We start from the raw sequence: 19,872 nt of genomic DNA, 5'->3' as shown, positions 1-19,872 counted from the left end.
GTGAATCTTGTGAAAAATATTCTCTTTATATTCTTCAACTATATAGAATTAACTTTATTTAATAAAACGAAATGGATAATTTTTATTTGCTCATCAAAACTGAGAGTGTAACAAGTTGGTAATAGAGCTTCAAGATAAAAACAGTATAATGCAAATAACATTGTGTAAAAAAGGTAAAAATAATCTTCAAAATCTTTACAATCTTAAAGCGAAACACTCTGAGTTAAAAATATGAAATATCCCAATTATCTCGGAAGCTCATTATGTTCTAGAATAAAGAGGCAACAATGTAAATACCACCATAATACTGGTCCTTGTTACGAAACCTTTTTAGATCAAAATTTATAAAAATCGTACCACCGGTTAAATTGGACCAAAAAATAAGAGTGAAGTTACATAAATTCCCACCAAGCTGAAAATCAGTGAAATTGTCTAAAATATAATTAAAAATAAAATATTTCCCTATCCACCCCATGTATGGGAAAATTTTTATTCAAGGTCAAGGTCAAAAAATGGGTTTTTCGCGATTTTCACGGTAAGTTTTAACATAAAAATACCTTAGACGTATCAATACTTTTTTTCCTACGAGGCACCGTTTCTGAGATATAACGATTCAAAAAGTTGTAAAAGTTATAATCGTCATATGCATGAGTACGCCACGTAACTGAAAAAACTATTTTCTTTCTTTCTCAAAACCAGGAAAAGCTCAACATCAATCGGAAATCTATTTATCTAATTATGCAATGTGTCAAAATCATGTACTATTTTTACAGTCAATAACTGGCTGTGAAACGACATCTGCATTTTACAGGAAGGGTAAATAACAGTTTTCAAGATGTTAAAAAAAAGATTTAGTTCAATATGCTAAGTTTTTGTAAACAATAATTCTAATCGACTAGAAGTTATTACCAACGGCATTCGGTTTCTTCTTTCTATGTACAGAACTCCTAATAAAACTACCTACTTAGATAAGTATCGATGTGTGTGTATGTTATGACGATTACAACTTTTACAACTTTTTGAATCAATTATATCTCAGAAACAGTGGCTCGTACGAAAAAAAAAAGTATTCATACACTTTTTGTAGATAATTTTATGATCTATAATTTTTGTCAAAGGTATTTTTATGATAAAACTCACCGTTTTGCTGGAAATTGCGAATATACTAATTTTTTTGACGTTTGACTTGAATAAAATGTTTTCCATACACGGAAATAATGGGGAACTTTCAAGTTTCACAGTTGATTATATCAGTGAACACCTTCACTGATTTTCAGCTTAGGAAAAATTTATATAACTTCTAATGTCTAAATTGACCGGACTACAAGCCGTTTTCGAGAGAGTTTGAGGCATTCCGTACTGTGTATATTATTCCCTTCATATATTCATATATTCCCTTATGTTGGCTAACTTCATTTAATCCAAATTACAACTGACCCATATATTTTGTTATTTCAGTTCCAAAAAAACTACATTTAATCAACTTATTATAATGCGTTATTTCACTTTGATATATATGTTTTATTTTAATTCAGTTTAGTATATTTATATTTATCAAATTTCGCAAAAAAATTGAGCAATAAGGATTTGAATCCTATATAAGTGAGAGAAGGGCAAGGCAAGGAAATGAGAGATTTTTATCTTTCCAGCGAGACCAATTTATGAGATAATTCTGATAATCTTAAGCTCTGTGGATCTTTATTGTTGGTTTATGTGACAGTTCGGTCTCGATATAAGAGGATTGAGTCTCGAATGGGAATGATACGGCCTAAAGAAGAATCGACGAAAGACAACGGACAATTTACATGAAACAAGCGTTAGGCGGTATCGTTCTATTTTTTTCATGGAAGTGTTTGAGGGCAAGCCGGTCATGAGGATTTCTGATCATTAATTACTATATCAGACAAGAATTTCATTGTTTCTAACATCCTGAACACATTTCGGATCTAGAATAATATATTTCAACATTGTTTTCCTTTAAGAATAAATGAAGGTAGTAAACATTTTACTTTTTATTGAGATAATTATGTGTTAATTTTATTAGTCAACCACCGATAACACCACACATTTTTGGAATGCACAATGATTAAATATCGCACGTGAAAAGTTTTCGGTCAAACTTATTGTAGGTCAAATAAAGTGTTAATCGAAAATCGCGAACTTGTGATTACCTAATATACTCAATAAGGAAAAAATATTATTACTAAAAAGTGCAAAATAATTTTTGTCATTAGACAAATTACTGATGTGAAAATAAATTATTATTATAGCGTGGGGTGCTATGTGTGTCAGTTTTGAACAACTTTGTGTTTGGTAACCAATAGATCTGAATCTGAATCAGAGTTCGGAGTTGTCCGAACGATTTTTTCGATTAATGAAATTAAATTATTCTCACTTTTTAGTTTGATTATTCCAAAAAGTTTTAATTTTTCCAAACTATAATTTATTCATTACTTTTTAGTGTAACCAGCTATAAAAGCATGTTATAAAATCTATTCTTTAGTTTGATTATTGCTAGAAGTACAGTTTTTATTTTTTTTAAACTATAATTTATTTTTGTGTTTTTAGTATAACTCTAAAAGCGACCTGGTCTGGACCAATCAACAGATCAAACTTCAATCATTCTCAGAATAAAATTTTTCGGTAGATGTAAAGATTGAGATCTTGACACTATAAAAGTTTTTTCGAAAGGTTAATAAAAATCGGAAATAACTTCTAGTTTTTCGCGTATTATCCTTTTCCTGTTAGTACAAATTTCACAAATGCAGCGTCACCCACCATTTTTTAACCCTGAAATGAACAATCCATGGTCGCAAGTTAATGCAAGGCTTCCCTGCCTTCTGCCGGGAAAATTCTCATACTGTTTTTGTTCTTCTGGATTCATGAATAATTATTTTTTTCAAATTAATTCCCATTAGATCGATGGTTTATTTTGTCTAAAAATCTATCAAATTTTCCTCGATTTTCCCATAAAAGAATATATTTTTTTTGTCATTCCACTCAGTTTTATTAGATTATTACTTAGTTTGGTGGATTCATGGTTATTTTCATTAATGTCTTATAAATCATTTCATTATATTAATTGAACAAATCTGAGCCCGTTAAATTGTTCAATTAAACGGTAATTATTATTATTTGAATTGATCTATGTATAAATATTTCTCCATAACGTCTATTTTAACAGAAACAAAGGCGGGTGGCCCTTTTAATGTCTCATATTTCATCCTCACCTTTCTTGCAGTCGTAATATATGTTAAATTATCTAATTGCCCTTCACGTTCCATGACTAAAAACTATTTATACGCTCGAGCTATTAAAAATATGTAAATGTAGGTACTAGTAAATATAATCTTATGAAATAATGTCTATAGTCAGTAGTTACAATGTATTTTTTATAATAACCAAAAATATCTTTTGATTTTGGGCTATATACAGGTTGTTAAAAATATTTCTACGGACGATTAATATAAATTTATTCTGTAAATTCTATTAATGACATTCATACGAGAATTAGCAATATTGTAACTGCTAAATACTTGGAACTAACACACTTTGTGTTTCAAATGCGTAAATAGAAACTTTCGAACGAACTTTATTGAGTTTCAGGATACGTTTCGAAATAGTATGAAAGTTGTGGATAACTAAACAACTATGATTTTTTCTTAAGCCTCACTCAGTACCTTTCAACAATAAATACCGAAAGTCTCAAGAAGAATTAGAATTTTTGTAGAGTATGTCAAGTGGAAATTGAAATAATCGAGTTTGTAACCCTTTAAACCCAAAAAATGGAATATTTAATAAAATTAGGGTGCAACCTATTAGTGTTTATAGGCAATTCGATTAAATGGAATGAGGTAGTACATGACAAGCTCTCTCAAGATATACTTAAATATTTGAGTAATTATCGATAATTATTTTTTATTATAGATACCAGAGCCACTCTGTATATTATGAGATGTCATCAAACTGAAGGAATTAGGAATTTATCAAGAGAAAATCTGCGCGCTATGATCATCTAAGATTCCTTTGTACAAGTGAACAAAAGTTTATTGAACGATTGCAAGGCGAATTTGGTAAAGAAAGTCCTTCATGAGTCACTGTGTTCCGCTGATTAATGTGAATTAAAAAGTGGATAGATATCTCCTGGTAATGAGACACGTGCTGGTATGTTCTGTTCTTCAATTACTGTTTAAAACATTCAGAAAAGTATGATCGAAGAAGACCTAATATTTACCTATAACATGATTGAGGCAACTCTTGATTTTTTTATCCATAACAGTAAATTCAATTTTACATGGTAATCTTCATGTGAAATAAAATGATACTTGTTGCGTGTCACGTATGCTCAACGATTTTCAAAACGTAAAGCTAGTAAGAATCGCGCGAGAAACGTTAGAAATGTTAATTAATGGTGGAAACCGAATTTTTTTTAATAGTAACAGGTGACGACACATACATACACCACCAAATTTAACATGCAGTTCTTGGAACAGTTAATATTCACGGGTTAATGTTGCATCACGATAATGCATCGTCCCACACTGCACAGCAGGCAATTGAATTTTCGCATGAAAATAATATATAAGCCTAATTTTGCCAAGTGTGATTTCTGCTTATTCTTTAAACTAAGAAACATTTACGTGGTCGACATTTCACGGCGTAAAATTAGATAGATTAAAGAAGAAGCATTTAAGCTGTGGCTACAAAAGTTCGTTAACGTTGGTGGTGAGTATGGACATAAATAAAATCATTTTCCTAAAAAGTTTTGTTTTATCCTCAAAATAGCGTCACATGTGTCTAAAAAAATCTATTTTATAACCCCCAAATGTATTCATCAACTTACGCCAGCACAAAAATAAAAACTATACTACTATTTTATTTGGATGGAAACAGTTGTAAGAAATATCTAAAAACTATCGTCTCAATATCTCAATAAAGTGGAACATGGTCGCAGACCCATGAATCATCCCTTATAATCCCCTATAATACCCCAATTAATAACAGTCACAACAGATCGGTAGATATTTAATGGGATCTTTTAAAAGGTGGCGACAGCCAAATTAATCGCACAAGGACTTGTATAATTATTAACAATTTTTCAAATGATTTATAGAACAAAGCGTTCAGAAATTTTTTCACACCCAAAAGAAAATAATAAAAAGAATTTAAAAGCTCTATATATTAGAAAAAAAAAACAAATTATGGAAAATATACTTATTACATCAGAAAGCTAGAAGGAAAAAAACTAACAAACATATATAATGCTCCGATGACAGGAAACAAGAAAGGAAAGAAGGAAACAAGACACGAAGGAAACGTTGAACAAATTGAGCTGGGAAATACTGAAACACCGAGCTCAACAAGAGAATTTGAAGTATTTCGAAGAAAAGCGATGAGATTAAGCATATAGAAAAAATATACTAGAGGAATTAAAAAAGAACAAAAAAAGTTAAATGGGATAGCTGATGAAGATATTGAAATGGATGTTAGTGATTACTCCATAGCTAACACGTTTTGCGTTGTCATAGATAGACTCAGATTCGAATTAGCAATTCGATATCGATTTTAGCTTGAAATTTTTATTTCGTATGAAATTGAGTGACTATTAACTATCGACTTTAAGTGAAGAAATGCTTCATACTTTAGTTGATTTATGTGCGGAGTCAGACCTAAAGAACCATTTTTCATATGACAATGTAATTGATGATTTTGTAGTTACATTGTGTAATTATATTTTTATATTATTAAATATGTTTTGACGTTAATCCTCGCAATTTACTTATCTGCGGCAATAAGAAGAAATCATTGGGTACCAAATAAGGACTGTATGATAGATGACCCATCAATTCGATGTTTTGACTGTTCAAAAACGTTTGTTTGAGATGATATGTGAAAGCTCGTATTGTTGTGGTGAAGAATGATCCGTTTTCTACAAATGGTTTTCCTGATTTTATTGAACATTTCCTGCACACACATGCTGGTGTGCCATTCAGAACTGATCGTTCTAGATTGGTCTAATGTTTCGGGCGCGAACAACTTATTTTGGTTTTGGCTCGTCTTGAAATGCCCATACAGTCGATTGTTGTTAATTGTCGTATTCATATGAATAGATCCATGATTCGTCACCTGTCATGATCTTATAGACGTTTTTTGAAGCATACGATTATCAAATTATGCGGTATCCAAGGAGAGCAAATTTTTTTGCAGCTAAATGTTTATGCAATATTGAATGTATGCGAGTAAAACTAACGCCCAAGTATACCTCGATATGACGGTATGTCACATGATGATCTTGCATCATCGATCTTTTCTGACATAACAGCCGATTTTGGACGACCTTCACGAAATTCATCCTGTACCGAAGTGTGACCATGATTAAATAATGTCTTCTAGCAGTTCTTTTCTATGAAGATAACTGAGAGTTTCACACAGTTTTCAAATGATAAAAGTGAGATTTTTTTATTGTAATTTGAATAATTGTGAACTAAGGTGTCGAATTTTAGAGGTTAGTGAGGCGGCGGAAGATTATTAATCTATAGATGGCCGATCTGTAAATTCGTCACTACTACTTGGTATCTGTTTTTGAAGAACAGTAAAACTATTTGTGAACTGCTAATTATATTGAAAAAATTGAAATAAATTTTGTGGTAATTATACTTACCGATCCGTAAAGCAATCCACATCTAGCCATGCACAAATACTGACAGGTAGCTACTCCTTGAATCTTCATTTGGCCGATACCAACTGTCGTTCGCTGTAGTATCGCTGAAATTAAAAAGGTTCTGGTCAAATATCTGGCTATAATCATGGTATTACACACAAAAAATTCTTAAAAATGAATTTATTGAAAAAGGCATGCTATTGTCGAAGCCTCTTTAGATTATTTCACTGCTGGCACAACTGACTTTATCATTTCTCATTTAGCTTGTTTAAAGCTACAAGATTTTCTACAGAAAATTCATCCTCGGCAAACTGGAAACAATTCCAAACTTACATTCATGAAATCCTCTGTAACTAGGTCTGAAACATGAATTTATGAGTTATAGAAAACAAATATGTTCTTATATCGCTGTCGAAGGATGTGCTTACCAGTTCTTGCGCTTAAAGAACCCAATTATCAAAAGTCCTACTGATTTACCATAAAATTTTTTGGAAAACTACAGCTTATAGTGTGCAGAATAAATTTGGGTTGAAATTCAAGTACCCTAAACTGGATGTACATTGCTAATTTGAGACCTATCATAAGGAGATATTATTTGGAATAGCAGAACCAACCAATGCAGGAATGAATGGGATGGAAACACCAGATAGGAAGAAAATATCATCGAATGGTACACATACGGTTCGTAAACAAAGCAAGAAAGTGGGATTGAAGTGCACGTTACCAAACACTCTATGAGTATGTAAGAAGTCACAAGCATATTTTAAAAATAATTTACTGAATTTGGGAAATCCACTCAATTCAGATCAAGAAAGGAAGAAATATGAATGCAGAGTTAATAATCATATCTGTTATCCAAGTAACCATTAAAGCGCTGAGTTCTTAAGACTACTCGACTAACTAGGCAGGGTACACTGGAGTAGAAGGAAATGAGATGATAAACTAGTAAAAAAGGGGACCTAAACATTTTTATGGGGGGCCAGAACCATTGTGTCAAATTATCACCGATATAAAAAAACGAAGAAAGTATTGGAATAGAAGGAGAACAGAGTAGAGCTGAGACAATCGAATACACTACCGGGAAACTCTGACTAGAAGCGAACGGAAGAATGCATTAGCCGGAGGAAATCTGTATTAATAATTTCGACGGGAGATTGCCGACTGAATGAACATCACAAGAAGGGCAAGCCGGTAGAAGAAGACGACTACTGAAATAAAGAAACTATTAGTTTCACAATCAGTCTTCTGAAACTGAATAGAAAAAGGGTCACAATGGATGTTTCAGTGGATTCGTACCACCTCAAGGATACATACATTTATAAAAAATCGGCCAATCTCAGATAGAGACTATTTCTATAGGTTTATGTTTATATGTTAATATGCTTCAATACGTTGTTTACTTTAGATTTTAAACTAATACGAATACCAACAAAGCCTGTCGCGATTCCAAGACACTGAAAAAAATGCGATAATTGATGAACCCTAATATTGATCACAAATTTTTATTACTAAATATTATTTTGATAAATTAACGAAAATAATAAGCTCAAGTATTCTAAAATTTGTAATGAGGCATCCCTGTACACTTACAGTTAAAGCTTCCATCATTTTTTATGTACAAATATATTTTTATAATCAAAAATAATATACAAAGTACTATCTTCATCTACAAAATAAAAAAAAATCATTATTGCTTTTATTTATTTTCTTAAAATTTATCACATGTATCTTAGAGTTTAATCCAACAAACTTTGACATGAACTTGTGTTCTAACTAAAACAAAACGAATTTACGAAAGATTTATAGTTCTAAGTTGTAGTATATTATTATTTATTATCTATAATTTATTAATTATCATATTTCCGAGGTCATCGTAGACAGAAACTGCCGAAAAGTGAAATAATAATTAGTTATTGGTTTTTTAAGAACGCCAGTGAAACTATTCAAACTAACACTCATTTTTCACTGATACTAGTATATTGTTCAACGACTGATAATCTACACAATATTTCACTACTAATGTTTTTGACGCTGGTGACACAATACTAATAATATCGATTCAATTTATACTGCCAACTGTCACTTAACTTATTGTAATGATCAAGTTTGCACTAAAGTTATTATTAATAATTTATGCTGCCTTTTGCATTATATAATAGCCTAAGTGATATGATAAAATGATCTTTTCCATATTTGGATTTTAATTACAAATTTAAATCTTGTCCTTTGACATCTAGTTATATAAATGATTATTCCTGACTTGTAGTTACTGTTCTTTGTTAGTTACTTTTTATATTGTGTTCTTAAATCTACAATCAACAGAGATGTTATATATTTTATACGTCTCTTGAAGTAAATTCTTGTATTATTCAGACAAGACGCTTTGACAAGATAAGTTAAGTAGATATATTCATACAGAAAGTACATATGCATAACTAGTGGAATTATGTCTCCCTTATTTCAAAAAACTAGAGCTATAAACTAACGCTTCACTGCAGTGTTTGCTTCGCATTCAATAGTAGTGGGATTGAAGCTTAAAATAGTTTGAATATCTATACAAAATTCACAAAAAAATTGACAATTATTTGCGAATAGCAATATTATTGAAGATAAATTGTTAGTGCTAATCGTACTTTCATACTTTTTGTAAGAAAATTATGATAATAGTTGACAATAAGTTGTAGACTAAGGGGTAAGTCAGAAAAGTACCCGTACAAAGAAGACAGACAAAAAATACATCGGGTGCATCCTTTTTTACGAGAAAGATTTTTAGTAAGGAACATTTGAAGCATTATTGGGTGATTTCAGAAATGTGAAACGACGTTTTCCAATGTTCTTTTGTTCATATATTTAAGGTTAAAATGTTTCAATTTTGTAATAAATTATTTAAGCATAGTTTTAGATTAACATAGGGATGTTTTATTACAATATTAAATCCAACTCTAAGGGTCCATTTTACACAAACCTATAAGCTGACTGTTTGCGGTAATCCTAGTGGCAGAAGGGAGGCATATTCATTAATAATATATCTGATTCAGGGGTTTAGACGACTCTTTCTTTCGGACAAAACGTCCGTCTGAAAACTTCGATACCTTATTTTTATAAGATCTGTTACTTGGAATGGGTCTGAAAACGATGTCGGGTTCAAATTTTGAAATGATTGGGCACGTCATAACATAAATTTTGCAATTTACCGGACGTCATAATAGCGTTGATATGAATTTTTACATGTGTAATATTTTTACTCTGCCCTCATTACTTCTTGGGTAGCGTCAATTGCTTGCTTACGTCACCTGCGCCGATCGAGATCCGCCCGACAAGCTACAGCAGCATCCATATCACGTTGTTCTGTTTCACCATACTATCGCGTCGTATTAGTTATATTTTTTGTTAGGATGTCGAAGCCTGGATCTACAAAGGTTCTTTATAAATATTGTATTGTATCAAAATGTCGCAACACCACAATTACTGCACCAAATAAATTATTTTTAAGTATTCCTAAGGGAGAAAAATGATGGAAAAAATTATGTGATTATGTAATGAAAAAGGACAGTAAAATGCATACTGTTCTATCAAGTACAGGTAATCGTTTTTGTTGTGAAGATCATTTCGAGTTAAATAGGTACTTTAATTTTTTGATTAGTATATTCAAAATTTAAACCATCCGATCTAGGATAGCTTGATGTATTATTGTAAAAATAGTGTAGTAGCTTTAAGGTGTTACTTTTATTTTGTTTTTTATTGCATTGGCGTTGGGTCTAGACGGGATCTACCCTAAATATTGTTAAAAAAGGGGCACCACCGGTTTTTCAGAAATAATAATTTTTCAAATTCTCGTTTAACATAAAACAGATTTCACCCCTAGAGTATTTTAATTATTTAATGATGAGAATCAGGTACTTTTTTACTCGAACACCATAAGTCTAACAAAGGCATTGCAAGGGAATTTATTTTGGGTAAGTTATATGAAGAACCTCGAAAAAACTCTGCTCCATTTTCATCATTATATCCACTCTTTATCGTCAAAATAGTACTTTAGCCAGTAGCATTTTGTCAAATAGGCCGGCCGCCTGGCGCTATAAAATATATACCGACTTTGTAAGTTAATACTAATTCTATCGACCACCATTATTCTGTTGTATTTCTTTCCGTTGAAAAACCATAAACTTTTTTTTTAATTTTCCAAGCCCATTGTACTACCTCTGGCATATTAGTCTATTTTAGACAATTTGGGACAACAGACGGACTTCGTAGATACTCATGGTGATGTAAGATGTAAATGTAAAATTACCAGTTGGGATGTTTCTACAAATAAATTCGTAGAAACTTCCTGTATTAATCTATTTTTTTAGTAAACTATTAATTTTATTTTATTAACTCCGAATTTTCCAATATTGAGTGGCTCAGGTACAGTATTAATACTTTTCATTTTTTCTGCACCTGTTGCCGTATTATAAATAAAATTGCAATAACATCAAAGATTGACTATATACATTGAATGTAGTTTGGTTTGTTAGTTCTATGTATTTTGTATGCAATCGATAAGAAGTGGTTTGTATCTCTTAAAACTTCAAAGACCACCCGGTTTAACGGCAACATATCGTGCTGCTAGTATTTTGATTAGGTTGCCCTGGAAAGGTTATAAATAGAGATGTTATTGGATTTATTGTCCCTTTTTTAGATTGCCGTGTTGGGTCTCGAAGGAAATTTTTTTATCTTGAATAAATTAATTTTTTGTTATCTGTAATAATTATAATAAATAAAGATAATAGGATATTTGTAAACTGAACTTCTCTAAATAGAAGCAGTTTTTGTGTGATAAATTTGGGGCTAATTGATTTTTTGGTGACAATAAAAATAAAATGTTATGACAGATTTACGTATATTTCACCGATATGAAATGGCAGGAAATAATTTAGAGACTATTTTAATAAAAAATAATGATTATTCTTGATATATTTATCATATTTCACTGTGTTAACAAAATAATATGTATGATTAGGTTAGTTACATGTAGGATTTTGAAATAGTTTGGCTAAGATTGTAGACAATGTTAATTTTGGATATCTTTCGAATCTAATCAAAATAGATTCCATCGCGTATTAATGATTTTCTAGATAATAAAGCTTATTTTAATAAAGGACATAAGAAAACACAATTTTGCATTGTTAAGAAATGGCAGAGACACACATAACGTTAAATCAGTTTATCCCTTTCTCTTCGTAGTTATTTACCTAAATAGACTTAACTACAGTTTATACTTTATTTTCATTAGACAAGGAAACATAGTATGCTAGAATACAACATTCATCAGTGTCGTTGGATATATCATAGTAAATAAAAGTAGAAATATTTTCTTTTTCTTTCTTTGTAAATAATTTGGTACTTTAAAAAATTATGAAATAAAGCACCACTTGTTTGATTTGAAAACATTTTCAGGCATAAAACCAACATGTGAAAAATCAAAATCACTTAAGTCACTTTTTTTCATAATAGCTCTCAAAATTTGGTCTTTTATGATATTGTATTTTGAAAATATACCATTTTAAGAAATATTATAAACACAAAACACAACTTTGACTTTATTAGTTCCCAAGTAGGAAATTGAGCTACTTTCAAATCATTTCAATCACACATTACTAATAAATTTAAATTTGTACCATTTTATGTACAATGTCGAATAGTAGTTCAGGTTCAGATCCCCAGACGTCAATTCTCATGATCCATGATCCATCTAAATATAGGTGATGTGGACCTATTATATACTCAAATTTCAATCTCCAATGAAGAATAAAGCGGGGCTGATAAAAAATAATCATATATTCATTTGGAAAATTAAATAGTAATTTTATTCTTGTTGATGGATCTGCCACATATTTTTACCAATATTAAGAGTCTAAAGAACAATAATTCATATGTCTTAAAATTATTGTATTATTTTTAATAAAATCTACTATAGTGGTGTGATACAGGTTTCCTAAAATGGTCCTTCTAGTTTGAAGACAGGGTATAGTCCGTACTTCATAATGGAACACCAGCATAATAACTTCGAGTAAAGAGAAAGTAGGAATATAAGTGCGCAAATTCAAAACAGCAAAATCGTGCAATTATTTCGTTGCAAAAGTAGCTGAAGTGTAACTTTTTCCAAAAAGATGATAGTTTGGATATATTACATATATTACACAAAGAATATGTTTATAAATTGCTATGTCGGATAGAAGTATGAATGTGAGTTTTTCACTTATTATGCACCGTACTATTGTCTACTGACATTTTTCCGAATGTTTTATGTACTTTCGCACAATATATATAATGTGTTTTCCAATAAGAGGTGTTATTTTGAACAGCCCGCTATTTCGGTAAATGTCACTTTTGAAGCTGTCATTTTTTGACATTTGACAAATAAAAACTACGCTATTAATGAAAATGGAACGGTATACGCTTCAACAACGCATTGAAATTATTAAAATTCATTATAAAAATGGTGAAAATTTGGCAGTGATGGTTCGTAAAACTAAAACATTTTTGGGTCGACGTGAAGCACCTTCTCGGACCGCAATACAGAAATTGGTGGAAAAATTTGAGCTGTTGGGACAAGTTATTGATGTGAAGAATAAAATCCATGCACGTCGCTCAAGAACAAATGAGAATATTGCTGCTATAGCCCAAAGTGTTGAAGAAAACCCAGGTTTGTCCATTTCTCGTCGTTCTTTGGAATTAGCCATTCCACAAACGTCATTACACCATATTTTGCATAAAGACTTGAGTCTTAAGGCCTATAAAGTTCAGTTAACACAGGAACTCAAGCCGGCTGATCATCAACAACGTCGTGTCTTTGCTGATTGGGTCCTTGAAGTGCATGAAAATGATCCGGAATTTCATCGAAAAATCATTTTAACTGATGAGGCCCATTTCCACCTTGGTGGTTACGTCAATAAACAAAATTGTCGAATCTGGCTCGGAAAACCCAAGAGTTATTGTTGAAAATCCTCTCCATCCTCAACGCGTGACTGTTTGGTGCGGTTTTTAGTCTGGCGGTGTCATTGAACCTTACTTTTTCGAAAATGAGGCTGGAGCAACAGTTACGGTGAATGGATTGCGCTATCGAGAGATGATTAATGATTTTTTATAGCCGGAATTGGCTATATTGATTTGGACAACGTTTACTTTCAACAAGACCGTGTTATCTCTCAAAGAAGTGATCACAATCAGCCACCGAGATCTTGTGATTTAACACCTTGCGACTTTTTTCTTTGGGGCCACGTGAAAGATAAGGTCTACGCCAACAGTCCAGCATCGATTCAAGACCTCAAAGATGGAAAATTTCATGAAAAGGATATGGTCCTGTAAGCGCAGTCGTGACGGTCATTTGGATGATGTTGTTCTCCATTATTAACGGCATACCTTACTCTTTATAATGAAATAAACATCCGATCATTTATCTCTATATATATATATTTATCTTTATATATATATATATATATATATACATATATATATATATATATACATATATATATACATATATATATATATACATATATATATATACATATATATATATTTAGAATACATACATATTTTAATTCTTTACTTAATCATGATAATCAGTTTGATAACAAAAACAATGAAACAAATAAAGACTTGTTATTGGAAGCAGTATTTGAATGAATATATTTGTAATTATTGCGATATTCTCTTTTGCTTTTCAAGGTACGCACTTCTTCCTTGCTGCCAATACATAATGAGATATAGTATTTTTTTCTTTTTTCTTGGTATTCACTTTCATTTTCTCAATCTCAATAGTGCTGTGACCTTCCATCTCCAATTGAAAATTGTTTTCGCCTTGAATCTAATAAGTGATTACGTTGGGTGTACGTCTTGAGCCGCATGGAAAAATATTGCTATAAAGTATTGCTTCTTTCTAAGCTATTGAATTCCTATGTGAATCAACATATTTCATAGATATTGTTATGGTATTACTATTGATTAGTGTAATGAACTCATGAGTTAGTTCAATCATGTAATACTGTGATAATTTTCAAATGTCTAGTTTTTATCCATTTTTAGGATCCCAATTTGCTTTTACTGTATTATTATTTTTGAATGTACCAGAGGGATTTGACATAAGAATCACTTATTAATATAAAAGTTTGTTTACTGTAAAGTATCATTGTTAAGTAAATTGAAACAAATAGTGTAAGCATTGATAATAACTATACAATTTGATTGTTGATAAATTTAGATATATCTGACTACATCCATACGTTTTAAAAACGGGGAATTTACAAGAATAACAGCAAATTTCTTTATTTAACTTCATGAAGACATACAACTTTATTACTCATATGTGTTAGAGCTAATTGGAAAATTTCGCCAAAAAGGTCAGTATTTAATAAAAAACATGAAAATAGTGCTAGTACCGAATAGGGAGAAGTGAAGCACTTTTAGTTAATATTGATACAAATCTTATAGCAAATACAAGGAAGTTGCTCAAATAATCTGGTTTATCATAGACTACCGTTCGTAGGATTTTAAAACATCATAAATTTCATTCTTGCGAAATACATTTGGCACAGAAAATAAAAGAAGATATAAATACAGACAATTTGGTTTTTAGGATGAATGTCCCTTCCTTTGTAAATGGAAGATTCACGGTTATGAATCAATTCTTAAAGGAAATTATTGATCCCGCTTTTTCAAAAATATAATCTAAAACGGTAATAAGTACTTAGAAGATGACCTCTTGTTCCAACAAGACGGAACATCTTTACATTATACTAAAGCTGTAAGGTAATATCTAACTATCGATTTCTTAAGCAACTGATTGAAAAGGGTAGTTTTATTCAATGACCTGCAAGTTTTCTCGATTCAATGCACGGAATTTTCTTCTAAGATAGTCAATTTTCGTTACATTTCAATTAATTGTCCTCTCTATGTTTCATCATTCAGTAAATTCTAATGGATATTGCCAAATATCGGAGTGGACTGTTCTCGGTGACTAGCTTTGTATATTACGATCAATAGACTCACTTAATTTCTTCAATATCAGTTGAAATATACGCCATGTAATCCATAAATATCAATGAGTTGCAATTTCAAGTAAGACAACCTGTTTGATCGTTTGCATGATAAAGTCATTGTAATACAACACTTGTTTGAACTCTTACAAGTTTATGTTTGAACTTGACACACAATGTAAGCAGAAAGCGAAATTACTCTTTTTATGATTTACATATGTTACAACTGTTATTGTTAAAGAAATTGATTTAACAATCACCACTCGTTTTTGGTCAAAATAATTTTGTTTGACTGGTTTACGAAGTACGTTTCATAAAGTATATTTACATATGTAGGTATGTTTGACAGGTTAATATATGTAAGCAGAACTCGTTAAAGTATTAGAGAAGTTTTAAAAGCAACTTTAAAGAAGCGTAAAGTCGGAGAAATATATTTCGTCTTGCTAATCTATAGGTGGAAGAGTAAACTGGGAATATGTTCTAATATTTTGTCGTAGAACAGTCGATCGATGTATCTTGACTAAAATTAGAATTCAACAACACTGTTCACCTATATTTAGATTGTTCACGTCCATGTTACTTGTTCTAACCAAATTGACATCGACTGGGGGTCTGAACCTGAAATATTGATATGACACACTTTATAAAATACTGGTAAATTTTAATTATTTCAATTCATACTGCTTGCTACCTCAGAACAACCAATAAATTTTCAAATTTATCCTTTTATTCATAATTATCCCCAAAGATATAGCATCACAAAAAATATATTTTAAGAATTATTATACAAAAAAAATAAATTTGGAAATTAGTTGTTATGTTATATAGGCGATAATCCGTTAACTATAACAAAAATAATATGAATAAAACGTGTTACCATTCATTAATAAGGTGGAAATTTGAAAGAAATATGTTACTTATATTTCTAAATACATCATTGCATACAAAAATAGCCAATTAAAATGTTACATATTGGATAATTAGAGATAATTCTAATGATTTTTTTTACTTGATATTCATAACAAATAGATTTTAGTTAATTTAGTGTTGTTTGTACCCAGCAGCCATCTATTAAAACGTGTTTATGAGGGTTTGGGAGCAAATACACGACATTAATAGATTCGCGATATGATACACAACATTTATTAAAAGGCATTTTAAAAACTTGAAAACAACTAACAATTTAATCAGAAAAACACGAGCACAACACAACGATAATAAACATCAAATTTTAAATTATCAATGTCATATTTACCAACTTGATCTTTATGCTGGCAGAAAATTAATTAACCTTGAGTCATCTGTGTGAAACGTCTATAAATTAAATTAAATGTTCAAAATGACCCCCACTCACATCTTGACAATAGCCGAGGCGATTTTGGAATTCTTTTATATTTTGTATGACCTCAGGTGTTATTTTGTTAACGCTAAAATTGAAATTATTCCATACATATGGACCGCATTGTATATCCTAATCTTGTATGTAATTGATGAGTTTCATATTGGTTTGTAGTAAATTGAAAGAATTCAAAGTCTAATTTATTATTACTCATTTGCCCATCACATTATCTATAAATGAAATGCTTCTATAATGATGTCTGTGTCTCTAAATATTCATAGTTGTCTGCCTAGATATTCTTATTAGAGATATTTAATAATTATTCGATTTACGAATACTGTATTATTCGAAAGCTGGGCTGTTAGAACATAATAAATAGAAGTGGATTCGTGTATCTCTCTGCTGGTAGTACGCGCCTACTGATTTCTTCAAAACACCAAAATTAGAATGTTATTTCATTTTATTATTTATTTTAGACTCCTTCTGGGTCCAACGTCTCATAAAATCAATTTTATCGATACGTCAGAGGCAAAACTTTCATTTCGTACGTTATTATGGAACACGATAATATTCGAATTACCATAATTACATATTACATTTTGGGCATAGGGGCATTGGTTGTCTTGGCTAATAAATTTACCAAGAAATGAAATAGAAATTTTCAAATCTTGATATCTATAGTACAACTTTAACATTACAGTCACACATTTGTTTTGTATAATCTCAAACAGCGTGGATCCTTCTGTTCGTATTATTTTATTGCATAACTCAGTCCATGTTTTTTTTTAAATAATAGAATTTCTATTATTTATTGATACACGAATGTCAGTTAATATAGATATATGTTGAGAAATAATTTTCGTGCATACGTTAAGAAACTCTGACTCAGCCATTTTTGACGTTTAGTTCCTGTTTGCTAACAATATAAGTGAGTGAGTTATAAATATTTTTCAGGAAGAAACTTAGTATCGAGCTGTTAGTTAATGTTTTTTTTTAAATACAAAACGCCTACGCAAACTCAAAACTGAGTTAGACACTGTCTACCGAGGTAGACAAAAACTGCAACCACCAACGATATTATTGAAAACGTTCGACAAATGGTACTCGACGAACATCGAATTTCCAGGTCTTAGATGAAATCAGGATCCACCATTATAATCCTGAAACTAGAAAACAGTCAAGACAGCGGATTGCAAAAGACGAACCTCCTCCGAAAAAGGCAAAAAAGGTTCCATCGGCCAATAACGGCATGCTGACTGCAAAAGTAAAATAAACATTGAAAACGAATTCTAACTGACTGGGATAGCTCCGCTCAAAATTATTGAGTAATAACGATGCAATATCACTGTATATTATCATATGACAATCAAATTCAGTCAAGAAAGGAATCCTTTTGAATGTTATCATTCAACGAGAGTAATATCAACAATTCTTTCACTTTGAGGTTTTTAGAAATTGTATTCAAATACAATTCACGAAACAAATCTCAAACAATAGAAAGTTCTAGTTTATGTATGGGATAAACAGAGTTATTATGAGATTTAACTTAGATATAATATTAACGGTACAAATATATTTTGCATATTTTCATCGTTTTTATGATTAGATCGTACCAAAATGACATTTCATACTTCCTCTACTCTTCAACTAAAGAATTTCGTAGATGATACGCCAATTTAAATTATGAGAGTTTTGAACCGTAATATAAGATATGGATACAATATTGAGTGTGGGCTTAACAGGATGTAAATTTGTTTTAGTACCATCAACATGCATATAAAACATCATGTAATGATACAAATGGGTGCCCTCACATTACGGCGTTAACTTTAACAAGTATGTTGGCACCATAAAAGTCGAAGTACAACAAAGACAAGGATCTAAAATATTTCACATGTCTATCTAGTGACTGATAATTTTGATATGGTTATGGATGATGTTACAAACTTTTATCTTTGTATGTTTACTGAAATCAGCTAGTGAACATGATAGCTTTTTTTGGTTGCTATATATTTTAGTCAAGCAGCTCGAGCTTTTAATCAAATCATTAGTAGTCATAAATGTTATTAACAGCACTAAATTTTTACGGTGGTTTGGTGCCATGAAAAATACATTCTAATTAAGATGAGAAACATTTAATCAAATATAAACAAATCTCTAGATGTTTGTCTCTACCAATAATACTTTGCAAGAATCAGTAATAATGTTTCATCCATACGAGATAAAGTTATATCATGAAATGGCAGATACATTGATGGCTTAGCATTTAATGTTTTTTCTGCAATGGAAAACGCAATATTTGTCAGAAGAGGGAGGGAATGGAAAGTATTTCGAAAGAAATTTTTTTCATAACTCGAAACTGCCTCAACCACAAATATCATGAAAATTAAAATTAGGATGGAATGTGGTCTTGCTCTGATTATAAGTAAACACGAGTCGAACATCGAATAATTTAGGTAGAGTTAAAAAATTTTGGGTAGAGAACTCTGAAAACCTACCTTTTAATTTGTAATGATCATTCAATATAGTGATAATCAACAGGTATAGTGAAAAAACGAAAGTCCTATTAGTCAGTTTCTTATATATATTAATTGCACACATAATAGGAAAAACTTAATATCTATATATTTTTGTTGTGGAGTGATCGACATTCCAACACGATAATTGAGCATTCTGGATTGAATTTCGTCTTGCTAAGTTGTTTTCTTTAAAGAATCAACATCAAAGCTTGCTTATGTTTTTTGTTTTGATATATCGTTTGTTTCTTTTTTGGTTACTAGTTCTGCACATTAACGCGAACTGATGATTTATTGTATGATTTTCTGCTAATTTATTATGTTCAACATATTTAT

The 19,872-nt window shown here is 30.8% G+C and overlaps 1 protein-coding gene across 1 annotated transcript in view; it reads right to left on the bottom strand.

The window, feature by feature from the left end:
* LOC130897629 (uncharacterized) overlaps nucleotides 1-19,872 on the bottom strand; it is a 193,490-nt gene that overhangs the window by 5,434 nt on the left and 168,184 nt on the right. The window contains exon 2 of the mRNA XM_057806581.1: nucleotides 6,662-6,765. Coding sequence (XP_057662564.1) covers nucleotides 6,662-6,765 — 104 coding nt within the window. The remainder of the gene's footprint in view (nucleotides 1-6,661; nucleotides 6,766-19,872) is intronic.

Source organism: Diorhabda carinulata, chromosome 1 (assembly GCF_026250575.1).
Source record: "Diorhabda carinulata isolate Delta chromosome 1, icDioCari1.1, whole genome shotgun sequence".
Classification (NCBI taxonomy): Eukaryota; Metazoa; Arthropoda; class Insecta; order Coleoptera; family Chrysomelidae; genus Diorhabda; species Diorhabda carinulata.
This window is presented reverse-complemented; position numbering and strand designations above follow the sequence as displayed.